At 36.2% G+C, this 9,826-nt stretch overlaps 2 protein-coding genes across 2 annotated transcripts; one reads left to right on the top strand and one right to left on the bottom strand.

Moving 5' to 3' along the window:
- Nucleotides 1–355: 355 nt before the first annotated feature.
- LOC103448651 (ribosome biogenesis protein BRX1 homolog 2) lies at nucleotides 356–4,025 on the top strand. The gene is made up of 9 exons (XM_008387914.4): nucleotides 356–490; nucleotides 596–804; nucleotides 1,190–1,331; nucleotides 1,638–1,716; nucleotides 1,829–1,953; nucleotides 2,105–2,206; nucleotides 3,184–3,252; nucleotides 3,334–3,432; nucleotides 3,727–4,025. The coding sequence occupies exons 2-9, from the start codon at nucleotides 605–607 to the stop codon at nucleotides 3,856–3,858; spliced, it is 948 nt and encodes a 315-aa protein (XP_008386136.2). The 5' UTR covers nucleotides 356–490; nucleotides 596–604; the 3' UTR covers nucleotides 3,859–4,025.
- A 417-nt stretch (nucleotides 4,026–4,442) lies between these two features.
- Nucleotides 4,443–6,420, bottom strand: LOC103448650 (stem-specific protein TSJT1). Its single transcript, XM_029089007.2, has 4 exons — nucleotides 5,993–6,420; nucleotides 5,568–5,808; nucleotides 5,169–5,289; nucleotides 4,443–4,705 (listed from the first exon to the last, which is right to left on the bottom strand). Exons 1-4 carry the CDS (start codon nucleotides 6,205–6,207, stop codon nucleotides 4,515–4,517), a joined length of 768 nt encoding a protein of 255 aa, XP_028944840.1. The 5' UTR covers nucleotides 6,208–6,420; the 3' UTR covers nucleotides 4,443–4,514.
- Nucleotides 6,421–9,826: the final 3,406 nt, after the last annotated feature.

The raw sequence follows: 9,826 nt of genomic DNA on the forward strand, positions 1-9,826 counted from the left end.
AGCGTCAGTTTTTGCACTCGAGACCCCAGGAGTATCCTCTCTCGGATCCTCAAATTGTATCCGTTCATTGTATATCGTGCGATCAGTTTTCATCAGGTACTATTCTTATTTAATTTAACATAATAATATTTAAAATGATTTCTGACCTTCACGATGTACGATAAACGAACATGATTTAAAGATCTCTAAAATCCTCACAAAGAGGATCCGTAGAGGAAAACATTTATCAAAGCAAGAAGCTAGGCTCGGGCCAATGCCAAACAAAATGAGCAGAACAAACTTGGGCCAGGCCGCAAAGTATGGATGAACCGAAGTTTGTTGATCCGAAAAGACAATCCAACCCCAAAACGCAAAACTTTACTTACCCGCCCGCACGCCGTTGCTTCTCTCTACTCGGTCGTCACTATCGTCGTAAACCCTAAAACCCTAAAACCCTAGCCTTCTCATTTGCAGAAGCCTCCCGTCCCGAGAGCCCCCAAATATCTCTCTGGTAAGAAATCGCCCAACCAAAACCCTAATTAGGGTTTCCATCCACACATGCTTGCTTATATTTACTATTAACTATAATTTTTACATTGAATATTGGAATTTTCAGCAAAAAATAATGGGGAAGAAGAGAAAGCAGAGCGAGGCCGCGGTGCCAGAAAAGAAGGAGGAGGAGGTTGCTCCGGAGAGGCCGAAGCGAACGCTTTCGGGTTGGAAGGAGAAGAAGGACGATGATGAAGTGAAACCGATTGAATCGACGGGAGTGTTTAGGAACAAAGAGAAGGTCTTGGTTACTTGCTCTCGTCGCATTAGTTACAGGTAAAATTAATCAAGCAGCAATTTTTTCTCTGCTACGAGCTCGCTCGGTGTTGTCTTATTCGAAACTCGAAGGATTTGTTGAAACTAATTGTGAACTGATTGGAAGTTGATTGAAAAAGTAGTGGGGTAGTGTATGAGGAGTGTACTATGTTTCTATCTGTTATCAAATTTTGAAATTGTTGGGGGATATTAACAGTTCATGTGCGTTCGGAACCAACAGAGGGTTTCTGTAATAGTTGTAAATATGTGACCCTTAGATGAATTAATATGATAATAAGTTTTGTTTATATGATATATTGGTCTTTATAATTTGTTTGAGTATATATACTTGGGTGTGTGTGTGTTTGTATAAGTTTGTATATGATTGTATATATTATATATGCAGGTACCGACACCTGATGTTGAATGTGGTGGACCTGATGCCTCACTGTAAGAAGGACAATAAGGTGGATTCTAAATCAAGTAACGGCGTAACCCTTAACGAGCTGGTCGAGCTAAAGAATTGTTCTTCCTGTATGTTTTTTGAGGTTAGTTTTCTCATTGTTTCTTGCTGACCTTGTTTAGCATTTGTTATATGATATTAGTTTTGTACTACGTTTCATTTTAATTGGTGAATTGATATTTGAGTTTAACTGACACGTTTATATATCTGTGGATATTTGCTACCAGTGGGTTAAGTCTGTTAGTGTTAAAAGTTAATTGCGTGATGTTTTAATTGAGTGGGATTTTTATGACATTTTGGGTGTTTGAGATAGGGATACAAATAGCAAATTGAGGTCACTGGTTTTTTCTATGTGCTGACTTGTACTTATTTGGGGGTCTCTAAATTACAGTGCAGGAAGGGGAAAGATCTGTATCTGTGGATGTCAAAGTGCCCCAATGGGCCATCTGTGAAATTCTTAGTCAATGCTGGTAATGTTTCTGTTTTATTTAGTTGCTTATCATGAAAGATTTGCTTATCTCATTTGGGGTTAAAGGTTTATGGAAAAATTCTGATCAAAGAAAGTTGCTTTGTGATTTACAGTGCACACGATGGAGGAATTGAAGCTTACAGGAAATCATCTAAAAGGGTCACGGCCTATTTTGACTTTTTCATCCAACTTTGATAAAGATGCCCACTGGAAGCTTCTGAAGGAGATGATCACTCAGGCATGTTGAATTTGTTTCCTCCTTGTGTAGTTATAAACATTCTCCTGATCATGCCCTGCTTAGTTGCTTGTGATCAGTTTGCGTTGTTGATTTTGATCATGCCCTGCTTACAGCATATCTTATTCTCTTTCTTATTGAACTTTCTTCTCAGATATTTGGCATTCCCAAGGAGCACAGAAAATCTAAACCCTATCATGATCACGTCTTTGTATTCTCTATCGTTGATGACCACATTTGGTTCCGAAACTATCAGGTATTAATTTCTTAAGACATCACCAATAAAATTGGTTTACTTCAATCCTTACGGAATATATGTCATTAGTCTCATTGAGTAGTGGCGGATGTATTTTTTTATAAAAGCACCATGTATTTTATAAAAGCACTATGTATTTAAAGTCGTACCATTAGCATCCCCAATTGTAATCTACACCCCCACCTCCCACCAATTGCCACATTATTCAGCCAATCCCCCCTCATTCCCATAATACTCCTAAATCCTATCCTAATCATTTTAGTTTACTCTCCATTGATTACTCCATGGGTTGAGTACTACTGCAATTTTCTTTCGCGGCCTGTCGCATGCCTTACTTGGGAACCCTTGGAGCTGGAGGTCAAATATTCATTATGCAAGTTATGAACTCAAGGTAGAGGGGTTGCCTGATCCCTTCCTTGCACCAGCCCTTCCTTGCTGAAGGCACGGCTTCCATTTATCTTTTGGCACTCATAAGATTTTATTTTCTGAGAGTATATAGTTGGTAGTTAGTTTTACTAAAACGTGGTTGGGAAGTGCATGATGAGTGCTGACAATAGTTCCAACCTAAGTTTCATGTAAACACTGATGATGCTTTTTGTGCTAATGGTTTTAACTAATTATAAGCTCAGCTAAAGTATATATAATAATGCCACATGAATATTTTAAATGACCACCCTTGTTTTCGGGAGGAGGCATAATGCATATCAAAATAGGTAGTGCACTTCTGCAATAGAAAAAGGCTTATAAAAGAACACGTATCAAACCATTTGTGCTCTAGAAACAGTGTGGTAGTATTGTCAAATAACTTCTGAGTTAAGATTTGCTTAATATCATACATATATGATTTTCCTAATACCATATTATGTTTGTTTCTACTCAAACGTCTATTTGTTTTATAATTCTTTATAAAAATGACAATTTGTTGCTTTAGATGTCGTGGCTTTTTGTCTTGACCTTTTTCGCTTCTTAAATTGCAGATATCTGTTCCTCATAACGAATCGGATAAAATAGCTCGAGGAGGCTTAGATAAAATGACCCTTGTTGAGGTTCGTAGTGATGCTTTTGTCTGCTCTATATATTACAGTATCTTTGATGACGTTTTAACTCAGAGAACTGGTTGTATATAGGTTGGACCACGATTTTGTTTGAATCCGATCAAGATATTTGGTGGCAGCTTTGGAGGTCCAACATTATATGAGAATCCGTTTTACATATCACCCAATCAGGTTAGATATCTTGATTTTGTTCATGAATGAATATTGATCCTAATGCTTAACAGTTAATATGAGAAAGTCTGTTATCGACGTAGGATTTTACTTGCAAGTTTATGATTCTGTCCTATTAAATTTATTAATCCGTTTTATGAAAGGATGAAATCAAGCCAATAAAAACGGCATTATGTTTTACTTGCATGAAATTGTACTTTTGAAACTTTCGTATTGAGGTTGTTGGAAAATCTCGCCATGTGCACGTTACGTCGTTTCCTGTTTGTAATGGAATAATTTTTCAAATGCTTTCAGATTCGAACATTGGAGAAAAAGAAGAAGGCTGGGACCTTTGTCAAGAAAGTCAAAGCAAAGACGAGGAGAAAAATGCATGAGCTTGAAAATCCACTGGAGGCTGATGAGTTTTCTGAGATGTGGAAGGAATGAAAACTTTCATCCTCCTCTGAGAAATCACAATTATAAATTTATGTCATACGTTGTATCGTTTAATCGAAAAGGCAGATTTTGCTTAGAACTGCCCATTCTTTTTCAAATATTGGTTCTCTCTAAAACTGCACTAGCTTATATATGTAAGTTGGCTTTGGTGGTTGCAATTTGTGGAATTTGGATTTTTTCTTTTTTCTATCTAACCAATATTTGTGCAATTCAGCTTAAGACTAGAGTGAAAGAATGGATTTTTCAATCCTCAAGGCTCTCTTCATATTTAATTTTAAATTTTAAATTTTAAAATGATTTCTAACCGTACAATATATGACGAACAAATGAAATCACGAGATTCCTAAGATCTCTAGAAAAAGATCCAGAAAGGATCCTTTCCACCAAGAATTTTTTTAAAAAGCATTTTCAAACTGACCGTCAATGAATTTTTTATTAAAAGCACTTTTAGGTGCTTCTTCACCTGAAAAAAAATACTTACATAGGCCAAGTGAAAACTACCCAAGTTATTTACATCTTTGTTCGGAGGTAAAAACTAGACGAAGCTGAAATGGTAAAAAATTAGAAAGAGACGATGGACAAACTAAGATCAAAGTTATTATTTGAGGCACAGTAAGAGCGAGTGACAAAGCAAAAAGCAGTAATGACTAATGGGAGGCCCACTCAGTCCAATCAGCCTCACTTCCGACACGTGGAATGCTGTTGACCCTTGTGTATTTATCGACTTTGAAGTTGGCCCCACACATTGCCCCCTCACTATCTACCCTTGGCATTGCCTTCATCTTGTTCATTGGATGCTCAAAGCTCATCAATCCTCCCTCACTATGAAACATGCATCCTGCACAACAATTTATCATTAACTACAAGTTAATTACCAATCCGGATCCTCAGCGGATCCTTTTTGTGTGGATCTTAGAAATTTGTTAATCGTGTCTGTTTATCATACATCGTATAATTAGAAATTATTTTAAATATTTTTTTTAAAATTAAACACAATTGATCCTCACCAAAAGGATCCGAAGATGAATTAATTACAAGTTACAACAATTGATTTGATTACTCCAATTTCTAGGATCTTTCTCTAAGTGACCTGAATTTCGACATATCAAATGAATGTTTTTTAATTGGTAGTTAACTATATTGGATGAATTACGTTAATTTTTTTTTTCTTGTCAATAAGCAAGACAGACTATTAAACTCAGGACCTCAAGGGGAGAATAAAAACTGTATAAACAATTTGTTACAAATCCTTGTAGACGTGAACATAGTAAATAAAAGCAAAAGCTTATAACATAAGGTACCTTTTGGGAAAGGGGCAAATGATTTAGCACAACCCTCTTTTATGACCTCCAATTCATCAGAAATAACCACAGATCCATCGGCTGCAATGCCCCAATACAGTTGTTCTCCACCATCAGAACCCTAAAATCACAACATCAAAAATTATTAAGCTCACAAGATCCTTAGCAGAATGATGATCTATTTAATTTTAGTTCCAATTTAAAATTATGCAATTTCTCGCAAATAAAAATTAAGGTAACCTAAACACAGGAAAATAATTGTCACGCGTTTTTCTTATTCTGCTCACCCTTGATCTTATTTTTTTCAATAACCTTTATGTAATTTATTCAATTAAAGTGGAAAAAGGATGTGCGGAAATTATTTATTTCCCTAAACAAGATGAGTGTACGACTACATACCAGTGCAGCAAAGACATTGCCACCCTTGCTGTCATAGACAACAAAAGCAAAGCTTCCTTCAAGATCTTTCACAACCTGATCAGCTGGATACGGACCACGATCTCGAAGGGTTCTATAAGCTTCAATCACAAACATGGCCTCATTGGAGCATTTTGTTAGACCATACTGCTTATTCAGTAAACACAGATTGTTCAAGCTCCCCAAAAACAAGCAGTATATGTCATCAAACCCACAGAACAACCTGATATTTCACCAAACCCTAAAACATGTTAATTGCTTTGAAATTAAAAAAAAAAAAAAGATTTGATGGGAATATTTGTTACCACTTCAAAACCGTCATCCTGTGCTTGACAACTGTGAGAAGTACTGCAGTATGACGGTTTTGGAGTGACAATAACAGCTCCGATTGGGTTAGTAGGGTTTACCTCTGGTGTTTGGAGTAGGAGCCTTGATCTGGCTTGACGTAAGCAAGGACAGCAGCATCGCCAAATCCCATGGAGAGGGAGTTGTGAGGATGGTGGGAGAGGAAGTCTCTGAGAGTCTCTTCTGGGTGCTTAGGCTTCTTGCTTCCGTTGTAAGACGCCGGACTGTTCAGCTCATCCGGCGGATGAGCAAAAGCCTTGTGAAAAATGGCCAACATTATTTCCGATCAAAACTATATGCTCATAGATAGTTTCTGAGCTTAATATTTTGTATATTTGTCGCTGGGGCTGGTGGCGGTATTATATAGTTGTTACGGGGGCGTGTATCTTGTGTGTCATGGATAAGATTCTCGTAATTCAAGGTGTTCTTATCCCTTTGTTGGATTTTTTAGCTCGACGGGTTGATGGTACATTCCAATAATATTGATACTGTCCTTACTTTATCACCTGCTTAATTCATTAAGTGTAGGATTTTTTCATAAAATATTTTGGTGTTAGTTAAAGTGGTGTAATTCTATTTAAATTGTTGCTCTCTTTTCCCTCTGGCCGATGTGGGATAATGACCTGATAATTTTTGACACGACACGGTGACACGATACTAAAACGACACGAAAATTACGGATTTCGGGTCAACACAATAACTTATCGGATCATTATCGGGTGACCCGTTAATAACGGGTTCTTAACGGGTATATACGCGGGTAACCCGTTTCAACCCGTTAAGAAAAAGTTTATTTTGATAATTTTTAAGTTTAATTACTAAAAGATTTATTATAAAATACAATACCCATATGAATATATACAATATATTCTATATTAAATATATAGTTTGTATTATTATTTTATATAAGTTTAAAAAAAAGTTTTAGTCATTATTTATTTTTATTATGAGAGTTCCTTATTAACATTACTAGAATAAATTTTACTTAACATGTTGCTGTCCAAAATTAAAATAAACTAATATAGTATTTGTATAGGCAAAAACTAAGAAGACATACATACAAGTATAAAAAATGTGAAAGAATATATAAACACTCGTGATTCATCATTATTCCTCTACGAGTAGATAATGGTTACACTTACATTATCATTTAGATTTTTAAAATCCTCCAAATCTTCATGAATAATGTTTTTTATTTGAGGGTAAAATTAATAATAATTATTGTAGAAGAGTAAAAAATGTAAAAAAAAAATATACAATCACTCATAGTGACAAAATTTACAACTTTCATGAAGGGATCAGCTTCTAAATCCAACACTATAATTCATAAACTTTAAATTTATATCTAACCGTTGATTGCCATTTACGCTTTCTTTTTCTTACTGAAATTTATTTTTTTAATTTTCTTTTTTAAAAACATGATCATCTGGCGGATGTAAGAAGATGAACGGTTCAGATCTTTGATATCACGTTTCGATATTTATGGTTAACTGAAATATGAGTCGATGTCATATAGTTTGTAGAAACTTTGTAAACATCAAGCAATATTTTCACTAATCGTAAAACTCTGAATATAATATCAACGATCCAAACCGTTCATCTTTTTGCATCCTCTAATAGATCAAGTTTTCAAAAAAGAAAATCGGAAAAAACAAAATTTGATGAGAACAATGAAGCGTAAATGTAAACAATAATCAACAGTTAAATTTTGATCTATGATTTATATGATTATAGTGGCGAATTTCGAAGTTAAGCTCTTCATAAAAGTTGTAAAGCTTGTCATTACAAGCGTTTATATATTTTTTCTATATTTTTTTACACTTCTACATTAATTAAAAAACTATTAAAGACTTTAGGTAAGTGAAAATATACTTAAAAGAAAAATGTGTTTTTATGTTTTGGATATGACAATATGGTATGTATATACTTATTTAGTATTATATTTTTCATTTGATTATTTATTGGTTTGAAATATATTTTCCTTAACTGGTAACGGGTCGGGTCATATTACCTATTAATATTATCGGGTCGATTTCTGGTCGGGTCATTTTACCCGTTTATTTTAACGGGTGTTACACGACATGACCTGTTAAGATATCGGGTATGACATGAAAACGACACGAAAATGGAAAACACGACACGAATGCCAGGTCTAGATAATGGGATTCCAACACATCCCCGCACGTGAGACCCCATTTTGTGGGTCACACATTGAGATCCACACACGACAACTACATGGAGCCAAGTCGGGGCTCACCCAACATGCGGGGCCAAACGGGGACCCGCCCAATCATGTGGCAACTTTGGGCTACATGGAACCGTGTCGGGACTCACCCATCGCGCGGGGCCAAAGGGGACCCACCCAATCACGTGGCAGTTACCTGGCTCTGATATCATGTTGAATTTTTCAGGTCGACGGGCTGAGGGCCCACTCCAATAACACAAATATTGTCACAGTCTCTGACTCTGATATCATGTTGAATTTTTCAGGTCGACGGGCCGAGGGCCCACTCTAATAATACCGATATTGTCCTCACTTTACCACCTGCCCAATTAGTCAAGTGTGAGATTTTATCACAAGATCTCAATGTTAGTTAGAGTGGGGTAATTCTATTTAAATTGATGTTCTCTTTTCCCTCTAGGCGATGTAGGATAATGGGATTCCAATACCTTTTTTGTACTTTGTGACATCTCAACAACTTTCTTATATAATTTGTTTAAAAATGATGATTTTGCAATCTTATTACACATAGAACTTTATATTGACAAGCATAATAAGACATTTTACTAGAAATGACAATTTTTTATACGATCTGCTAACAAAATACGTAAATGAGATGAAAATAATGGGTTTTAGATTAACACGATAACTAATTCGGTTGTTATTGGGTCACACAATAAAAATCCGTTAACAACGAATCCCTAACAAGTTTACATGAGGGTGATATGTGGATAATCCATTTCGACACGTTAAAAAAAATTATTTTGATGTTATTAATTTTTTAAACTACTAAAAAAACTTATATATGTATATAATTAATTTACAAATGTGAAATATATATATATATATATATATATATATATATATAAATGCTCGTAATTGCATCCTCTACGTTATGAGGATGGGTACACCGTCGTTTGAATTTTTAAAACCATACAAACCCTCATGAATAGTTTATATTTTATTTTTTATTTATATACATATATATATTTTTTGAAGTAATATTTATTTGATAATGTGGTATTGTCACATCCTGACCCAAGCCCCCATCACATCATGAGCTCGACTCTACCGTAGCACGATATTGTTCGCTTTGGTCCCCAACCATGTCCTCACGATTTTATTTCTGGGAGCTCACACGAGAACTTCCCAGTGGGTCACCCATTATGGGATTGTTCTCGCGCGAACTTGCTTAACTTTGGAGTTAAGATGGAACCCGAAGCCAGTGAACTCAAAAAAGACCTTGTGCTAGGTAGAGATGAGAATATACATATAAGGCTTACAGGATCCACTCCCATGGACGATGTGGGATGTCACAATCCACCCCCCTTAGGGGCCCGACGTCTTTGTCGACACACTTCCGGCCAAGGATTGACTCTGATACCAAATTGTCACATCCCGGCCCAGGCCCCCCCACATCCCGAGCTCGACTCCACCGTAGCACGTTATTGTCCGCTTTGGGCCCCTACCATGCCCTCACGGTTTTGTTTCTGGGAATTCACACAAGAACTTCCCAGTGGGTCACCCATCATGGGATTGCTCTCGCACGAACTCATTTAACTTCAGAGTTCCTATGGAACCCGAAGCCAATGAGCTCCCAAAAGGTCTCGTGCTAGGTAGAGATGAGAATATACATATAAGGCTTACATGATCCACTCCCCTGAGCGATGTGGGA

Source organism: Malus domestica, chromosome 11, assembly GCF_042453785.1.
Source record: "Malus domestica chromosome 11, GDT2T_hap1".
Taxonomy (NCBI): Eukaryota; Viridiplantae; Streptophyta; class Magnoliopsida; order Rosales; family Rosaceae; genus Malus; species Malus domestica.